The 20,441-nt window shown below is 43.2% G+C and overlaps 1 protein-coding gene across 1 annotated transcript; it reads left to right on the top strand.

Moving 5' to 3' along the window:
- Positions 1-8,427: 8,427 nt before the first annotated feature.
- LOC141786701 (uncharacterized) lies at positions 8,428-10,678 on the top strand. Its single transcript, XM_074665247.1, has 2 exons — positions 8,428-10,363; positions 10,501-10,678. The coding sequence occupies exons 1-2, from the start codon at positions 8,428-8,430 to the stop codon at positions 10,614-10,616; spliced, it is 2,052 nt and encodes a 683-aa protein (XP_074521348.1). The 3' UTR covers positions 10,617-10,678.
- The last annotated feature ends 9,763 nt before the right edge of the window (positions 10,679-20,441 follow it).

Genomic DNA, 20,441 nt, shown 5'->3' with positions numbered 1-20,441 from the left:
CGAAGGCGTTGTTAATCCATGAGTGATTTGACTTTGCGGCTTGTTTTTGTAGAGAAGAAAGACAATGTGTGAAGTTGTTGGTTGATTTGTACAGTGAGCTTAGTGAGAATGAACGTAACCCGCGCACCCCAGCCAGCCCGCCCGCCCGCCCGCAGGCCCCTGCCCAACCCTAGGTGGGGTCGGGGGCCTAGTCTCACGCCGCTGGCAGCTTCCCTCCAGCCCCCTCTCTCCCCCAGGGGCCTTGCTCTCCGGCGGGTCCCGGGGAACCCTAAGCGCCCCAGCCAGCCCGGCCAGCCCGGCCAGCCCGGCCACCCCGGCCCAACCCTAACCCAACCCTACGGACCCGGGTCGGGGCCAAGTCTCCCACCCCGGGCGGCCACCCCTTTAGCCCCCGCTCTCCCTCGGGGCCTTGCTCTCCGGCGGGTCCCGGAGAACCCTAAGCACCCCAGCCAGCCCGGCCACCCCGGCCCAACCCTACGGACCCGGGTCGGGGCCAAGTCTCCCACCCCTGGCAACCACCCCTTTAGCCCCCGCTCTCCCTCGGGGCCTTGCTCTCCGGCGGGTCCCGGAGAACCCACCCCAGCCCTGCTCTCCACTGGGTCCCGGGGAACCCAGACTTAAGTCCCCCTCCGCCGACTACACCAATTGGCCCGTCCCAAAAGAACAACGCGCCCCTGGTAGGAGGTGGCCATTTTTTGACAAGGCAAAACTTCAGCTACTCGTTAACACAAATATCTAATCAGCCAATCACATGGCACAAACTTTGAATGTGGACAGGTTGTTGGTGCCAGACGGGCTGGTCTGACAGGACTTCAAATACTGAGCTGAAAAACACACACACACACACACACACACACACACACACACACACACACACACACACACACACACACACACACACACACACACACACACACACAGACTGAGCCTACAGAGCATCCTCTCACCGCTCAGGGATGAACTTCTCCGGCTCCGGCCAGTGCTCCTGGTCATAGTGAAGGAAGCCTGCTGGGAACTCCATCGTCACACCTTTAGGGACCAGTTGTCCGTTCAATGTGCGGTCGTGGTCCATCTATCTGATCTACTTGAACCCTGGAGGGTAGAGGCGCAACGCTTCACTTATGACCAGGTCTAATACTTCAGCTCCTGGACACTGGTGTAATCTGGAGACTCCTGCAGCAAAAAGAACAACGTAAACACACTGCAGTAAACAACTAAAGCATCATTTACAGCAAAGGTTCCTGGGTAATAAAGTTAATTCACAACAATCCTAAAACTTCGGCCTGAGCCCCCCACCCCAAACGATTAAAGAAATAAAGAACCTTGGTATAAAGAAGTAATAATAACATAGGCACTATAACAACACAAAATCTTATTTAGTCAACTCATAGTTGTAGGATCAGATTATGAATGGTTTGTTTACATTCATGTTTGTTTGTAACTGAGCTCATCAAGGGTGAAAGTCTTTATGAGGGTAGGACCTTGTTAGTGCGGTTAAGTGTTTCACCCGGAAGGGTCAAACAGTTTTTGACCGCTGTGCGGTGAGGCACCATGGTGATGCAGAAGGGTGAACAAACATTTGGTAAGTGTATTACACAAGTTAACCGTTTGCTTTGTCAAACAAATGGACTGATCATTGAAAAAGCAAACAAAACCTGGAGTTTCATCCATCAAAAAGCCAACAGGAGCGCCTCAGTTGTTATCCAGGTGTAGCATCTCAGTGCCTTAAAGCATTGGCTTGGCATCTTCAGAAGTTGTACAATCCAAAAATTGAAATCATGAAATTGTAAATTTTAAGATGTCAAATTTAAGAGATTAAAAGTACGATGAATATATACATTTTTAAAACCGTTAAATACAAGACCCAAAGAAAAAAAATCAAAAATCAAAAATGATTAAAAAAAAGTCACAATGGGAGACGAAAGACATCGTTACCAAAAAAAATGTAATAAATTCTGAGAAAAGTGAAGACATTTTTTAAGTCAAAGCTTTATCACAGATAATAATTAAAAAATAATAATAATTACAAATATTATAATGTGCAAAATGAAAGTTCTGGCTTTAGAAATTTTTTCAGTCAGTGCATTTTGTTCTGAATACAAAAATGTGTAAGTATGTCAGGAGTTTGCGTGCTCTGTGTGACTGTAGAAACATGAAGGGGATCTGCTGTTTGTGTGGACATAAAAGTCTCACCCACAGTTTACAGATGAACCGTATTTCTTATTAAAGATAAAGATAAAGATAAAAAATACTTTATTAATCCCAGAAGGGAAATTCATTATTATTATTATTATTAGTAGTAGTAGTAGTAGTATTATGATTAGGAGACCATACTCTTTTAAAAATGCTTGCTTATATTTTCTGAAAGTTCTGCCTTCAGCCTGTTCTGATAAATACACACTGAATCTTTAAAGCAAACCTCTGTTAATGTTTATTCACTACCATCACTTTACAGGCTCCTTCATTTTATGAGAGCAGTAAAAACGATCTGGCTAAAATTGGTGGACTTCCTTCCACTTGAGTCTAACCCTAGCTCCATATCTTCTGCCTCTCCATCTGTCTGAGGTGGAGAACTTGATAAGTGATTGCTAGGGATGGAAAAAAAAAATGCTTTAAACTAGATTAAAAACAAAACAAAGAAGTAGTGTACAGTAACAGCTCAGGCCGTAACCTTGCTCTATCACTTAGAAATGCCAGTGTTTACAACAGATTTTCAAGTATTGGCTCACTCCACGGTTAGTTAAACAACGTTAAAGATGTCAGTGACCTCACCTCACCTCATGTGTCAGCTCTCTTCTCCAAGTGTTGATAGTTTCATGTAGTCTTCTTCATCCAGCATTATTTCACAGCTAACAAGAAAAGTCGGCTCCATGCTGCCCTCCAACGGTCGGGATGGGCTTCGTTCATCCCGAGTTCAAAGAAGGAGAGCCGCTCATCCCACTTTCAGCATTTAAATTAGCGGATCAAAACTCTCAATTTCTACTCAGTGAAAATTGTGTTTGTATTTTATTTAATAATAATTATTTATAGTTTGATTCGTTTTTACATCAAGTCGTGTTTATGCTGAAAGCGCAGACGTATGTAAACCACTAGAGTGAAACTTTTGGAAAACAATCAAGTATTTGAAAAAAAAAAACAACTAAAAGGATTATTTTTCTAAACTGTCGAGCAGGCATGGGAGAGTTAATTATTTGGACTTTTATTTCCCATTTTAATATTTTTTTTTTTAATTATTTTTATTATTGTTAAAACGTCAGGGACGCACGGGTTGCGTCTGAATTTGATTGGTGCAGATAAATTCTGGAATCTGTTAATTCCATCGGGGTATAAAATCAAGCTGGGCGTTCCTTCCGCCTTTTTCACCAAGGCACTTGGGGAGGTATGTTGCAAATTTTCCTGCTAAAGCTTGGCTAGCTTAAGCACAACTCAATAAAATGCATTTTTAGTCGGAAGAGGCGTGATATTGTGTGTTTCATTAATGTAATTTTTGTATTCCTTGATAAGATCTGTGACTTTTTTGAAGGTTTGACAGAGTTTAAATCATCCGTTGAGGTGACACAGGTCTTTGATCATAATAAATCTGAAAGAGATGCTTAATGTCATTTCCGATTGTAAAACTGATGTGAATTTCAAGTTGAAAGACTGTTTTGTAGCTTGTAGCTTTGATAGTTTCAGCTGCGGACATTGTCCGCATCGTTGTCTTGAAATTTATACTTGGAAGTTGAACAAAAACAAGGTAATCCTTAAGATTTGTGTTGAAAGAGAGACGATTTAAGTCTTTAAACGGCCAAAGTTAACTCGGTTTTGGTTTATCCTTCTTTTTTTACTGCATTTATGTGAATTTATTTGGTATAAGTGACTAAACAGAACAATTTCTGCCGTACGACCTCGGTGGTCGCAAGGCCGTTGCTGTGGCAGCACAAGCTAGTTTTCCATCTGTTTTCACAGTTTTCGGCTAATATTTAAGCTAGGTCATGCTGCAGCACAGCGCTAAACAGCTAAACATTGATTGAGGAGCTCATACCTGTGTAGCGTAGAGTTATGCGCCACAGATATTACTTTACTACAATTAAATATGTCCGTCCCTGTAATATTTTCAGCCGAGGTGTCCGCAAGCGTTTTATACAACAGCTCACACACGGTGCATACTTCCAAATGCATGTCGGTTTTAAACTAGCATCGACTAGCTCTGCTTTGCTGTAACAGTACACTTTAAACTCTGAAGGTAACATGATAGATAGAGGATTTTTTTCCCCCTTTTTTTTTTAACCGAAACATTCTGTGTTTTTACTATTACTGAACCGTGTCAGCAGTAATCTGTATTTATTTGACAGATTACACTGATGGCCATGTGACAGTGCTGGCTTTTCTTGATAAGATCTGTGACTTTTTCGAAGGTTTGACAGAGTTTAAATCATCCGTTGAGGTGAAACAGGTCTTTGATCATAATAAATCTGAAAGGGGATCTTAGTTTCATTTCCGAGTGTGAAACTCAATGTGAATTTGAAGTTAAAAGACTGTTTCTTAGTTTTAAGTTGTGATAGTTTCAGCTGCGGACATTGCCCGCATCTTTTGTTTGAATGTATACTTGGAAGTTGAACAAAAACAAGGTAGTCCTTCAGATTTGTGTTGAAAGAGAGACGATTTAAGTCTTTAAACTACCAAAGTTAACTGGGTTTTGGTTTATCTTTCTTTTTTAACTGCATTTATATGAATAAATTTGGTATATGTTCTTTTTTACCGAGACATTCTGTGTTTTTACTCTTACTGAACAGAAGTGTGTCAGCAGTAATCTGTATTTATTTATTACACCGACAGTTATGTGAGAAAGCTGGTTTTTATTTTTCTAAAGTAAAATTTCTATTATTTTGTGCTGACAACTGTTGGTCTATAAACAGTCAAAATCAAACCTCCTTAAAGCCTTTCCCAGTTAGATTCACACAAATGTGCTGCCACGTCTTCGGGACTGTTTCTGTAACACTAATATAAAAAGACTTGATTCTGTTGCGTTGTTTGCAAAGAGTTTTAAATATCATGCTTTGTACTGGTGTCAACGTCAATAGAGTAGAATAGAATGAAATAGAATAGAATAGATTTTATTTATGCCGAGGGGAAATTCAGGAGTCACAGCAGCAGCAAAATGACAGATTTTGGTGTTATTATAACCCTCACTACAATTTGAACAGAGTTTGTTTGTCGGAACTTAAAACACATGGTCCTTAACATTATAGCTTCCTTATAAATGTTCAATCCAATACAAAGAATCATGTTTTAAACAGTAATAACTATAAAGAGATAAATAACACGAAGAAGTGACATAAAACAACAACTATTTGGACTTTATTTTGTAATTAAAGAAATATTCTGATCATTTTTTCATTCAGAATACTGAAGCGAGAAGCACACAAACGAATTCAAACCATGACTGAGAGGAGAGAGGAGCACAGGAGAGGAGGAGGAGAAGAGAGAGGCGGGAGAGGCTTGAGGAGAGAGATGGTAAGTATGGAGAGCCGAAGACAGGAGCAGGAGGAGGTGGAGAGAGGGGTAAGTATGACCAGGATAAGGAGGTGGGACAAGAGACAGAGCCAGGAACGAGAGGAGAGGGAGAGATGGGAGTCAGAGGAGAAACTGAGACAGGAGGAGGAAGAGAGGGAGGTAAGTATGGCCAGGATGAGGAGGAGGGAGAGGAGACAGAGACAGGAGCAAGAAAAGAGGGAGAGATGGGAGTGGGAGGAGACACTGAGACAGGAGGAGGAAGAGAGAGAGGTAAGTATGGCCAGGATGAGGAGCAGGGAGAGGAGACAGAGACAGGAGCAAGAAGAGAGGGAGAGATGGGAGTGGGAGGAGACACTGAGGCAGGAGAAGGAGAGACTGAGACTGAAGGAGGATGAGAGAAAGAAACTGATACTGGAGGAGGAGGAGGAGGAGGGAACACAAATAGAGGACATAGTGATAGAGCTGGAGGAGCTGGAGTGGGACATGAATCTGTACGAGGAGGAGTTAAGAAAGTTAACGCATGGCTTAGAAAAGACAAATGATGTGAATGGAAGAAACAGACTGAGACTGAAGGAGGAGGAGAGACAGATAAGTTTGCAAAGAAGAAGAGCACAAAGAGTGAAAACACCGGGACTGGTGGAGGAGGTGAATCAGCCTGAGGAGGTGTTAAGAAAGGCAATAGATGACCTAGAAAAGGCAAAGGAGCGCTTTGACAGAAACAGACTGAGATGGGAAGAGGGGGAGAAGGGGAGACTAAGACTGGAGGAGGAGAAGAAGAGGTTGAAACTGAGGAAGAAAGAAGAGAGAGAGAGACGGGCAAGTTTGGAAAGAAGGAGAACACCAAGAGCGAAAATACTGGGACTGAGGGAGGAGGTGAATCTGATCGACGGGCAGGTACAAAAGGTCATACATGAGCTAAGAAAGGACAAGGTCCTGTATGAGAAGGAGGAGACACTGAGACTGAAGGAGGAGGTGAATCTGATTGACCAGCAGGTACAAAAGGTCATACATGAGCTAAGAAAGGACAAGGTCCTGTATGAGGAGGAGGAGACACTGAGACTGAAGGAGGAGGAGGAGGAGGTGAAGGAGACACTGAGACTGAAAGAGGAGGAGAAGGAAAGAGGGAGACTGAGACTAAAGGAGGAGAAGGAAAAAAGACAAAGACAGGAGAGACTGAGAAAAGAAAAGGAAGAGAAGAGACTGAGACTAAAGGAGGAGAGAATAGGACAGGAGGAGGAGAAGGAGGGCATGAGACTGCAAAAGGTAGAGGAGACAGAGAGACTAGAGCTGAAACTGGATGGAGAGGAGGAGGGACTGAGACTAAAAGTGGAAGAGGAAAGACTGAGACTGAAGGAGGAGGAGAGACTTAAACTGGATGAGGAGGAGGAGGGACTGAGATTAAAGGAGGCGAAGAGGAGACTGAAACTGATGAAGGAGGAGAGACTGAAACTGGAGGAGGAGGAGGAGGGACTGAGACTAAAAGTGGAAGAGGAAAGACTGAGGCTGAAGGAGGAGGAGAGACTTAAACTGGATGAGGAGGAGGAGGGACTGAGATTAAAGGAGGCAAAGAGGAGACTGAAACTGATGAAGGAGGAGAGACTGAAACTGGAGGAGGAGGAGGAAGGACTGAGATTAAAGGAGGCAAAGAGGAGACTGAAACTGTTGAAGGAAGAGAGACTGAAACTGGAGGAGGAGGAGGAGGAGGAGAGCCAGAGACTTAAGGAGGCAAAGAAGAGAATAAGAATGAAGGAGGAGGTGAGAGTGAAACTGGAGGAGGAGGACCTGAGACTGAAGGAGAAGGAGCGACTGAGACTGAAGGAGGAGGAGAGACTGAGACTGGGGGAGAAGGAGAGACTGAAGGAGGAGGAGGAGGAGAGCCTCAGATTAGAGGAGGACAAGGAGGAGAAACTCAGACTGGAGCAGGAGGAGGAGGAGATAGTCAGATTAGAGGAGGAGAAGGAGAGACTCAGATTGGAGCAGGAGGAGGAGGAGATGGTCGGATTAGAGGAGGAGGAGGAGAAGGAGAGACTCAGATTGGAGCAGGAGGAGGAGGAGATGGCCGGATTAGAGGAGGAGGAGGAGAAGGAGAGACTCAGATTGGAGCAGGAGGAGGAGGAGATGGCCGGATTAGAGGAGGAGGAGGAGAAGGAGAGACTCAGATTGGAGCAGGAGGAGGAGGAGATGGCCTGATTAGAGGAGGGGGAGGAGGAGAAGGAGAGACTCAGATTGGAGCAGGAGGAGGACGAGAGACTCAGATTAGAGGAGGAGGAGAAGCATGAGAGACTCAGACTGGAGGAGGAGAAGGAGCAGGAGGAGAGACTCAGATTAGAGGAGGAGGAAAGAGACAAACAGGTAAGTATGGAGAGAAGGAGAAGAAGGAAAGAAAGGAGACTGAGACAGGAGGAGGAGGAGGAGAGACTCAGACTGGAGCAGGAGGAGGACGAGAGACTCAGATTAGAGGAGGAGGAGAGACTCAGATTAGAGGAGGACGAGAGACTCAGATTAGAGGAGGACGAGAGACTCAGACTGGAGCAGGAGGAAAGAGACAGACAGGTTAGTATGGAGAGAAGGAGAAGAAGGAAAGAAAGGAGACTGAGACTGGAGGAGGAGGACAGGCTCAGACTGGAGCAGGAGGAAGAGGAGAGGCTCAGACTGGAGCAGGAGGAAGAGGAGAGGCTCAGACTGGAGCAGGAGGAAGAGGAGAGGCTCAGACTGGAGCAGGAGGAAGAGGAGAGGCTCAGACTGGAGCAGGAGGAAAGAGACAAACAGGTTAGTATGGAGAGAAGGAGAAGAAGGAAAGAAAGGAGACTGAGACTGGAGGAGGAGGACAGGCTCAGACTGGAGCAGGAGGAAGAGGAGAGGCTCAGACTGGAGCAGGAGGAAGAGGAGAGGCTCAGACTGGAGCAGGAGGAAAGAGACAAACAGGTAAGTATGGAGAGAAGGAGAAGAAGGAAAGAAAGGAGACTGAGACAGGAGCATGAGAGACTCAGACTGGAGGAGGAGGAGGAGGAGAGACTTAGACTGGAGCAGGAGGAGGAGGAGAGGCTCAGACTGGAGCAGGAGGAGAGGCTCAGACTGGAGCAGGAGGAGAGGCTCAGACTGGAGCAGGAGGAGAGGCTCAGACTGGAGCAGGAGGAGGAGAGAGTCAGATTAGAGGAGGAGGAGGAGAGACTCAGACTGGAGCAGGAGGAAAGAGACAAACAGGTAAGTATGGAGAGAAGAAGAAGAAGAGAGAGGAGACTGAGACTAAAGAAGGAAGAGGAGGAGAGACAGAGACTGAAAGAGGAGGAGGAGAATGAAAAACTAAGAATGAAGGAGGAGAATGAGAGACTGAGACTGAAGGAGGAGATAGAAAAACGCAAGCAGGAGGAGGAGAAGAAACAGATGCAAGAGGACGAAGTGGACAAACTGATACGAGAGGAGGAGGAGAAACTGATTCGTGAGGAGGAGGAGACACAGATGCAAGAGGACCAAGTGGACAAACTAATACGAGAGGAGGAGGAGAGATTGATTCAGGATGAGGAGGAGACACAGATGCAAGAGGATCAAGTGGACAAATTGATACGGGAGGAGGAGGAGGAGGAGAGACTGACACAGAAGGAGGAGAGACTGACACTGAAAGAGGAGAGACTGACACTGAAAGAGGAGTTATTAAAAGAGAAGGAGGAGAGGAGACAGAGACAGGACAAGGAAGTCATTGAAAGACAAGAGATGATGGAGAACAGAAGGAGGAGAAGGGAGAGAAAACGGGAGGAGGAAGAGAAACTGAGACTAGAGGAGGAGGAGGATTTAGAAAGACTGTTACAGGAGGCGGAGCAGTGCTGGAGACAGGGGGAGAGACGAAAACAGGAAAAGAATAGGAAACTGAAACAGGAGCAGGAAGAGGAGAGACCACCAAACCAGAATGAGGAGAAGGAGAGACTGAGACTGAGATTGAGGGAGGAGAGAGAAAAACAAAAGCAGGAAGAGGAGAGAAAAGCTCTTATGGAGAAGACCAGGAGGCAGAGAGAAAGACAGGAGGAGGAGAAGAGACTTAGAGCAGAGGAAGAGAAGGAGAGACTGAGGCTAGAGGAAGAAGAGAAAAGAGTGAAACTTGAGAAGGAGAAGGAGAAGGAGAGACTGTTGGCACGGGTCCTGAGAGTAGATGACGAGGAGGAAGAGCCGGAGGTACAGATAATCAGACCAGATGAGGAGGAAAAGGAGAAAAGACTGAGACTTGAGAAGAAGAGACTGAGGCTGGAGGAAGAGGAGAAAAGAGCCAGACTTGAGAAGGAGAGACTGAGGCTGGAGGAAGAGGAAAAAAGGGTGAGACTTGAAAAGCAGAGACAGTGGGAGGAGGCAGGGTTGCTAGTGGTCCTGAAAATACGTGACGAGGACGCAGAGACGGAGGTACAGACATTCACAACAGATGAGGAGGAAGAGGAGAAAAGAGCCAGACTTGAGAGGGAGAGACTGAGGCTGGAGGAAGAGGAAAAAAGGGTGAGACTTGAAAAGCAGAGACAGTGGGAGGAGGCAGGGTGGCTAGTGGTCCTGAAACTAGGTGACGGGGACGAAGAGACCGAGGAGGAACCAAGCCCATATGAGGAGGAAGAGGAGAAATGGAAAGATGCGGTGTGGGCGGACAAGCGGGAGATGACGGAGAGCAGGTGGATAAGGGAAAGAAGAAGGAGGGTGCTGCGGGAGCAGGAGGAGAAACGTAGAGGACAGGCACACTCTGGGGAACAGGAGGAAGAGAAAAGTCATCAACCTCTTCAAAATGAGAGCCAGTTTTCAAAACTGAAACTGCGCCTCCTGGAGCTCCAGAGGGACCGGGTCCTCAAGAACATCACCAGGAGTGAGAAGAAGGAGGCCAAGATCCAGGCCAGGGGTAAGAAAGCAACTTTCAAACCTTGTTTTTAAATTTCTCTTTTAAAAAAAAGATTTGATTTGATCAAAAATCTGTCAAATAAGAGACAATCTCTCAGCTTCACTCAAAAGTCACCTTGAATATTTGGTTTCTTTCAGAGGATCCTGATCCTGCCGACAAGGAGATGCGCTTACGGAAGCAACAGTCCAAGAGGATGAAGCTGCAGAAGAAGCAGAGAAACCTGGAGGAGAAGATAAGCCGCAAGACGGGGTGAGGACTCCAGGATGAACTCAGCCAAGGAGAAGAGGTAAGTGTTTGGTAAGTATTTGCATTATTTAGTACACACACACACACACACACACACACACACACATACACACACACACACACACACTTCATAAAAAAAAACTAAAAACACACAAAACATTTAAACAGTTAAACTACTTTCAAAAATCATTTAAATTAGAGAAAAATAAAAACATAAAAAACCCTAGAATAGTTATTTTAAAGTAGGTATAAAGTAGAAGAAAGTTATTTGTCCTCCGATGAGGGGGGGTGGTGGCAGGGTAAAAGTAAAAGGTTGGACAACACACACACACACACACACACACACACACACACACACACACACACACACACACATAAAATTATATTATTCTTTCAATTCAAACATTTCATTAAATGATGCTTGATTGGATAAGTTAAAGATTGTGTGTTGTCTAATAAAAGGTATTTAAATGATGTTCAAAAAAGTTCCCAAAATTAAAATAATTATCCAAAGAACAAGAAAAAAAATCAGGCAAAAAAAAAGTCAGACTCTAAATAGTTCTTTTAAAGTAGAAGAAAGTTATATGTCCTCCGATGAGGGGGGGTGGTGGCAGGGTAAAAGTAAAAGGTTGGACAACACACACAAAATTATATTACCCTTAAAATTCAAACATTTCACTAAATGATACTTGATTAGATAGTTAAAGCTTATGTGTTGTCCAATAATAGGTTTTTAGTTCATTTATTTTTTATCACTTTTTTAATCACAATTATCATCTCAATTACAAAAAAATAAATGAATAAATTAAACAAATAGTTAATTTAAAAGTCAGACTCTAAATAGTTCTTTTAAAGTAGAAGAAAGTACTTTGTCCTCCGATGAGGGGGGGTGGTGGCAGGGTAAAAGTAAAAGGTTGGACAACAAACACAAAATTTTATTACCCTTTAAATTCAAACATTTCATTAAATGATACTTGATTAGATAGTTAAAGCTTATGTGTTGTCCAATAATAGGTTTTTAGTTTATTTTTTATCACTTTTTTAATCACAATTATCATCTCAATAACAAAAAATAAATGAATTAATTAAACAAATAGTTAATTTAAAAGACAGACTCTAAATAGTTCTTTTAAAGTAGAAGAAAGTTATTTGTCCTCCGATGAGGGGGGGTGGTGGCAGGGTAAAAGTAAAAGGTTGGACATCACACACAAAATTATAGTTATTTTTCCTATAACATTTTACTTGATATCTTGATAAGATGGTTAAAGCTAATGTGTTGTCCAGTAAAAAGTGTTTAAATTACGTTTAATAGAGTAGTCTCCAAAATCACAATAATTATCCTGATAACAAGAAAAAAAAAAACAGGCAAAAAAAGTTAGACTCTGAATAGTTCTTTTAAAGTAGAAGAAAGTTATTTGTCCTCCGATGAGGGGGGGTGGTGGCAGGGTAAAAGCTAAAGATTGGATGACACACACAATTTTTTTTTCTAGGAATCATTTAAACTTTAAAAACAACTAGTTTGACAACTTCCAAACTAGTGTCTTTAATGTAGAACAAAGTACTTTGTCCTCCGATGAGGGGGGGTGGTGGCAGGGTAAAAGTTCAGAGAAAAAATCAAAGTTAATTGTTGTGTGTGTCCAACACAATTATCAGTTCAGCTAATAATCTGCTAATCTAATTTGAAATAGATGAACAGAGCTTGTTCAGGTGTCATCCAAATCAAAATTTTACAGCCAGTGTTTTTCTAAACAAATTTCATCTAGTTTAATGTAAACAGCTATTAAATCATGTGGACAATGAATAAAAAAATAGTTTGACCAGACTCAGCTCTTTTCTGAAATAGTTCTTTAAATATAGAATAAAGTTATTTGTCCTCCGATGAGGGGGGGTGGTGGCGGGCCAAAAATAAAAAACCAACAACAACAACAAAAAAACTGGAAGGAAAGCTGCAGTGTGTGCTGAGACACACACACAATCAAATAACATGTAAATAAATTAAAATACAATGTTAAGAAATGATCAATTATTCAAAGATCATAGGACACATGATCATAGGTAGTTCTAAAATAGTTCTAAATAAATGATGACTGTCATGATCTGACGAGATAAATTTCCATCTTAATAAATATGAGTCTGGAAACAAATACTTTCAAAATAGGACTTAGTGATTGGATGAGGAAAAGAGACGGTCTGAAAGCGTAGCATGGAATAAAGTTATTTGTCCTCCGATGAGGGGGGGTGGTGGCGGGCTAAAATTAGGCAAAGCAACAAAAAGCAAGAAGCATCAAACAGAAGAAGTGTGTGATTTAACACTCCAATATGATATAGTGCAGTGATCCATTCACAGCCAATTTGAAAATGACAAAGATACACAGTCAAACAACCTGAAAAGGTCAAACTTGTGAGAGCAGATGTCCCTGACACAGAGACAAAAGAACAACCTGAGCACAGGCGCTCTAAACCACAATGTAGGAAACATTGTCAGCGCCTATTTGAGGTAAGTTCTCATTTGAAGAAAATCAAATGTTGTGAGGAAAGGCCTCAAAGTACGGCATCTTGTCTCCCACTGGCTGTCACCTGCCTCAAAGGCTCCTGAGTGGATGAAAAACACAGGGATGGACCCGCAGTACAACACCATACCGCCCGCTTCAGGAAAAGCCCAAACTATCAGCACCAACAGCCGTCAGCCAGCGTGGAAAACACTACCGGAGCATCAGTGCATCAAAAAAACACTGAGCGACGACGGTTGAGCTCTTTCAAACTCATCAAGTGGGTGCAATGTCGGGTCCTGAGCTGGGACCAGAGCGGGCTTCAGTGCAGCGTTACCACAAACCACTTGAGCTTACGGCCACGACTGTTCCAGTGAATGCAAACGCTGCAGTAAATGCAGGTATGACATGCAACGTGTTGTCTGGATCGGTGTACGTGTGCTGCTGATGCTCCCTGAAAGTTTTCTTCCACAGACGCCCAAACAGCTCAAACTCAGGTGTTGTATCCATGGAAGTGTAAGCCTTCATATTTAAAGCCTGTGAACTGACAGCTACAAAGCCATTCCTCCTCTCTTTTCATTCCTCTCTGGTTTTATCTGATTGATCGTAGCTGCCTCGCCAACACTGAGGCGCTCATTTCCTGTCCATCGGCCAGGTTCACGTGTGTTACACTGCAAAGGAGCTTTTACTGCTGCTTTCTGCTTCTGTCCCAAGGTGTCCATCTACAGAGAAACAAAGGAGGGAAGTGGAGACACGAAATGAAGTGAGGTGACGTATAACAAACACCTGACAGACAAACCTGTGAAACCTGTGAGTGTACTTTCACTCCCAACAGGTGAGTGTTCTTTTGCATGGTGTGCTGTCAACAAGATATTGTGTGTCATGTGACTCCAGAGTCATGATCTCCGCAGGTGATCCAGATCTAGAGCAGCAAACAGAACCAGGGTTCAGCCCCAGAGGTCTGGGCACTGTAGATCCTGCTGCAGCAGAAGATCGGGATGCTACACCCAGTTTGAGCAGCTGGTACTCTGGGAAACAGTTCACCCTGACCCGTGTAAAGTGGCTACACGCTCTCTGTGTACTCCAGCCTCTTCAGTGCCGTGTGGAAGAGTTTTCCCAAGGCCGAGGAAAACGTTTCAAACTGAAGAAACTGACTGAGTCTGAAAACTGTGGATAAAAGCTCAGAACCAGTTCCACAAGCACACACACACTGCCCAGTTCCTCAAGCACACACACACTGCCCAGTTCCACAAGCACACACACTCTGCCCAGTTCCTCAAGCACACACACACTGCCCAGTTCCTCAAGCATACACACACTGCCCAGTTCCTCAAGCACACACACACACTACCCAGTTCTTCAAGCACACACACACTGTGCCCAGTTCCTCAAGCACACACACACACACTTCCCAGTTCCTCAAGCACACACACACACTGCCCAGTTCCTCAAGCACACACACACTGCCCAGTTCAAGCACACCCCATTTCCCCCCACACCCATGAACCTCTTTACCAATGAACCTGTGGTGCCACATCATGTTATAACGCCCCGTGCTGTAATACTGTAATACATTTTCAATTCATTTTGTAAAAAACAGCATTTTGTAATAATCTGACACATTTTGTTTTATAGTGTTTTAAATGTATGTGATAAACTTTGCTGCATTATGTAGTACATTCAGACATATTGCATCAGTCATTACAAAATGCAGGTGTTGTATTTTTTTTATATCAAGAAAATATAAGAATTAGGTGCATTATGCAACAAACCAGCCAAATAGATATCTCAAATTAAAAAAAAAAAAAAAATGTTATACCATCAGAAATATATTGTAGGTGTGGGTGCCTGGAGGGCTGAGAGGTGGGCAAGGCACCTAGCAACGGGTAAAACTGAAATGATAGGAATTTTAGGGCGCAAGGTCTTTTGGGGCCGTGGTTGTGTGGTGTAGTCAGCAGAGGGGGGGTGCTTAAGTGTGGGTGCGCAGGGCCGAGAGGTGCAGAAGTCACCCAGGGCCGAGAGGTGGTCCCGGTGGTCCCCGTGGTCCCCGTGGTCCCGGTGGTCCCCGTGGTCCAGGCGGTCCGGGGCTAAGTGTGGCTGCCTGGGGGGCTGGCTGAGAGGTACCCAAATGGCCTGCCAACACCTGATGCCCCCTGACGCTCCTGGCGCTTGGTGCCAGTCACTGGAGTTTGATTTAGATTTGACCAATGAGGCGTCATCACTAGTTTTTCTAATGAAATTATATTTGCCCCTCATGCTGCTTTCTCTAAGTCAATATCTTTTTGATGATCTGTTTTTTTTTCCTAATAAAGACATCCATTTTGGTGGTTTGTTACATAATGCACATAATTCTTACATTTTCTTCATCAAAAAGTGCAACGCCTGCATTTTGTATTTACTGATGGATGCGCGGTGTCAGAATGTATTACATAATGCAGAGGAGTTTATTATGCACTGCGCTCAAAAATTCTAGACCAAAATGCAGCGTTATTACATAGTGAATTGAAAATTAATCAGATTATTACATCATGGGGCGTTATTACATAATGTGGCAATACAAACCCCCAAAACATACTTTGCCAAAAGCCATAAAATGATCAGTATTTGCACCAGTATGGAGCTATTATTGTAACAAAATGATTAGCGTGTGTAAATGCATCCCAAATGTTTGATTACACAAAGGTGTAAACAGATTTGCAAATGTGTCAAATATCCACAAATGTCTTTGCCAATCCAGAAATGTTTAAACTGCTTTACAAATAAATGGATGGTCTTAAATGGCTGAAAAGTCTGGGTATTTTTCAAATCCCATCATTATTGTCATCATTACGACTGAGGCGGGCCTCCCGATGGACTGTCTGTGTGCACGTGATGTTTGCTACAGTCCTGCCGGGCCAGTGATCTGCAAATGAGAAAGAATCCGTCTGTGAGAGGCGGATTACTTTGCCCTGAGCTCAGGCTCCCAGGCGCAGGCTGCCAGGTATGGAGCTATCATTGTAGCACCACGCCTCAGCCACTTAGCAATCCACACTGCCTCAGTTGTATCTGATGATTTGTGTGGATTTTTAGCTCTTGTAAGACAAACAAAAAAAAAAAATTGAGACTTTTCAGCCATCTCAGACTACATTTTTATTTGTGAATCAGTTTAAACATTTGTGGATTTGTGCACACATTTGTAAATATTTGACAGATTTGTGAATCGGTCCACACATTTGTGGATCAGTTCACATATTCGTGGATGCATTGACCCACACACACATCATTTTGCCACAATAATAGCTCAATACACCAGCTCAATGTGACAATGACATGAATGAGTCTTTGTTTGTGGAGCACATCTTATGAATGTGGCAGAAGTGGTCCAGAATGAAGAGGTCAATTTGAGCTAGGCTTCAAATCAAGGTGTGCATTAGGTCTACTTTAAGAAGTAGCCTTAAATGAAGAGGTCAATTTAGGCTACGAAAAAAGTGGACTAGAATGGAGTCTATCAGACAGAGACAGACTCAGGAAAACTTGACATGTTCTGGACCGTTCAATGCAACAAAGATTAGAAACCCTTGTGCTGAGTTTGGATGCAGAGAAGGCATTTGACTGGGTCATGTGGACCTTTTAATATAAAGTAATGCCTAAATTTGGATTCCACCAGAGCCTAATGCAGTGTTTCCCAATCCTGGTCCTGGGGACCCCCTGCCCTGCATGTTTTTTATGTTCCCCACTCCAACACACCTGATTCAAATGATCAGCTCGTCATCAAGCCCTGCTGGAGCCGGATAACGAGCCATTCATTTGAATCAGGTGTGCTGGAGTGGGGTAACATCTAAAACGTGCAGGGCAGGGGGGTCCCCCAGGACCAGGATTGGGAAGCACTGCTCTAATTGATGTAATTGCTGCTTTATACAATAAACCAAGAGCTAAAATAAAGATTAACGGAGCCCTATCTGATTGAACTGTGTTCCTCACAGTTTTATCTTCCTGGAAAAGGATCACCAAAACATGTGGGTTAGGGAATGGGACTCAAATACTTGAGCCTTAGAGTCAAATAGGATTGATGGCAGATTTGGGGCTTGGCTCTCAAAAGGCTTGACCACCTGTTACACTTTTATTCAGAAAGGGATGTTTCAGAGTTTTGAGGAACTTGAAAAATCTCATGGTTTAGAAAAAGAGGACTTCCAGCGATATTGACAGGTTAGAACTTATTTGAATCAAAACTTGAAAGACAAGTGGGAAAAATCTGATTGAGAATTCCTCAGTGTGTTTCTATCTGTGTTGAAACAGGCTCACGCTAAGTACAAAGCTCATTTCTAAACTATATGATGGTACTTTGCTATCTAATCAGGGTGATACAAACTATATAGGAAATGAGTGGGAGAAGGAGGGAAACATATGCATTTCAACTGAAAGCTGGGAAAACATTTGAAGTTACGATGGATGGCCTCAACCTCCAACACATGGAGGGAATTCTGTGGGAAAAACATAGGTAGATTTTTTTGGTAACCCCAGCCCAGGGAAAACTTCAGAACAGTGGAGACACCTGCTGGAGACTCTGTGGGACAAAAGATGCAAATCACTGTCCTATTTCTTGGAGTTGTCAATGGATCAAAGCGTTTTGGGAGCAGCTGTGGAGCAATATCTTTACTGAGGACGTTCCTGTTAAGTTGGAAGCCCTGTATTTGGGAGATTTTTCTTTTGAAAACTGGACTCTGAGAGACAAAAAGCTGCTGGCTGTGCTTTTGGCAGCAAGCAAAAAGACAATCACCAGAAAGTGGTTAAAAGCCCAGGCACCTACAATGGAAAAGTGGCTTGATATTGTACAGGACATTTACAGTCTTGAGAGGTGGTCATTTTCTCTGAAGGGTCAAAGGGAATCCTTTTTCAGGACTTGGTCATTTTGGACAAACTACGTGAAACCCGTAATCTCTGTAATCTGACCAGGTTTTGTTTATTGTGAATCCACCTACCTGGTTTGGGTTTGGGTTTAGGTTGATGCAAAGGTCAAAATTTGGATGTGTCTTATTCCAGATAAGTTAAGAAACGGAGCCAGACCCCTCCTCCGCTCACCTCTTCTCCTTGTTGTTAAATCTATTAAAACTAAGGATTGGCAATGATCATTTTCATAACCACGTGTGGAATGTTTACTGCATACTGTACCCTTTCCCCAAAGGAACGTTATGTCACATGTGCCTTTCCAAACAAACAAAAACTGACCAAAAAAGAAAAGTGCTATGTTGACCCAATTTTTATTTTTTTTATTATTATTATTATAATAAGTAGTAGTAGTAGTAGCAGTAGTAGTAGTAGTAGTAGTAGTAGTAGTAGTAGAAGCCTAGTAGTAGTATTAGTTGTTGTAGTAGTAGTAGTCTTAGTTGTTGTAGTAGTAGTAGTAGTAGTAGTAGTAGTAGTAGTAGCAGTAGTAGTAGTAGTAGTATTAGTTGTTGTAGTAGTAGTAGTAGTAGTAGTAGTAGTAGTAGTGGTAGTAGTAGTAGTAGTATCATTGAAAAGTCATCAAAGCTTGGACACATGGAGTTTTTCTCAGACACCTCAGAATAAGGTGCTTCTTGTTTGTGGAGGTTCACCGCTGTTTCTGTACATTTAGCAGAGTTTGAGCTGAATGCCAAGATTTGTCCTTACTCTTTTAGGATGACTTCTCATGTTGTATAATTGGGATTCCGGGTAACAGAAATAGCACAGCCCTACTTGTTCCTTATTTCACAAATCAGATGTTTATGGGAGCCGACACTGTTTTTTGGGCCTGTGTTTTGTGCTTCTCCACAGAGAGGAAGGAAGAACGAGTTAAAATGGCCACGCTGTCCACTTTATATACAGGATGCTCCACACTCTCTTCCAGCGCTCGTTCCTCAACATGAGCAGACACTGGGTCGTAGGTTTGGTGGCAGAGTGAAAAGCCTGCAAAGAGTACGAGCAGAGACCCTGTTAGCGACACAGCGTCAAAGCTTATGTTTGCCGTTAGAAGAGCCAGTGAGCACATGTGAGTGTTCCTGTTAATGCACTCACCACCCTGCTGGGGAAGCTGCTCAACTCACCCTGATCAAAACCCAAACGTGCGCTGACAGAAGCTTTTCCTGGTTTTTACTTGGACCCTCGATAAGAAATGTTTGAACAGTCATTTTGGATGTTGCGGATGTGCCGAGTGTTCATTCTGCTGCTTAAAAAAAACCCTGTGGAGAGAGTCAGAGAACAGTGGTACAAGTTTTACTTTTTATTCATCACTTACTAACAATTTCAATGATGATTTTTAATCACAGTCATAACATGACAGTCATATGAGGAAACATATGTGTGCTTACTTGTGTAAATGTGTGTGTAGAACAGAAAATGATCAATGATTTGAATAAATACAGAAAAACGTGCAAATAAAGCCTTGATTGTTTTCTTTCTGTAAATAAAAAAGGTACAAAACTCTGGTTTGTCCTAAAACACTTTGGCTTCAACATAAACAGAGAAGAACAGCTGCAAACGATGCAAATTAGGAGTCTATATCGCATCCATATTCCATCTCTACATGAAACCTCGAGGCTGACTGTTGCAGTCCTCTAAAGTTGCCAGTAGAGTGCGGAACACAGACACACACACACACACACACACACACACACACACACACACACACACACACACACACACACACACACACACACACACACACACACACACACACACACACACACACACACAGAGTTTGCTTACCCTCCATACATCTTCATAGTCTATGTCACAGGTCAGTAACTCTCCATCCTTCTCTGGGAAAAGCTGGTGGCCCATTTTCTGTAAAGAAAAGCAGAAATGAGGCTCATAGTTGAGAGGACAGTTTGATTTGAGTTCAGTGGTGTTTTATAGGCTCAGAAATGAATTCTACATTCAAAACTATTTACAAATGAAGATTTTATTCACTGTTGTGAAAAAAAAAACAAAACAGAATTGAACAGGAGTTTATTGATGTGCATGCAGACAGAATGGTTTTTGGATGGGTCTGCTGGTGTCCTCCCCCAGCAGGGGGTCACTGGTCTCTGGTACCACTGTTATGATGTTCACTGAGAGAAAAGTTCAGGATCCCCTGGTCTGACTAACCAGCCAGAGTCTGTGGGTGGTGTTTTATTGTGAAATAGAGCAGACAACCTGAGCCAGCAGCGCCCCTGAATCCCCGTCCTGGTCCATCTTCTCTGTTTCATTTGATGTGAGCCGCTTGAATTGATTTCTGTTCCTGACATCACTCGCTACATTTCTTACTCCAGCCCTGGAGTCCTGATCTGTAATAAAGGGGAAAAGGCTAAAAAAATAAGCTGACAAAAAAACACTAAAGACCAACAGAAAAGCTTTGAACTTGCAGG

The sequence above is a fragment of the Halichoeres trimaculatus genome, unplaced genomic scaffold, assembly GCF_033239565.1.
Source record: "Halichoeres trimaculatus isolate MK-OKI-2021-1 unplaced genomic scaffold, fHalTri1.1 fHalTri1_scaffold_64, whole genome shotgun sequence".
NCBI lineage: Eukaryota > Metazoa > Chordata > Actinopteri > Labriformes > Labridae > Halichoeres > Halichoeres trimaculatus.
The sequence above is the reverse complement of the archived record's forward strand: the minus strand, read 5'-3'. Positions and strand labels throughout refer to the sequence as shown.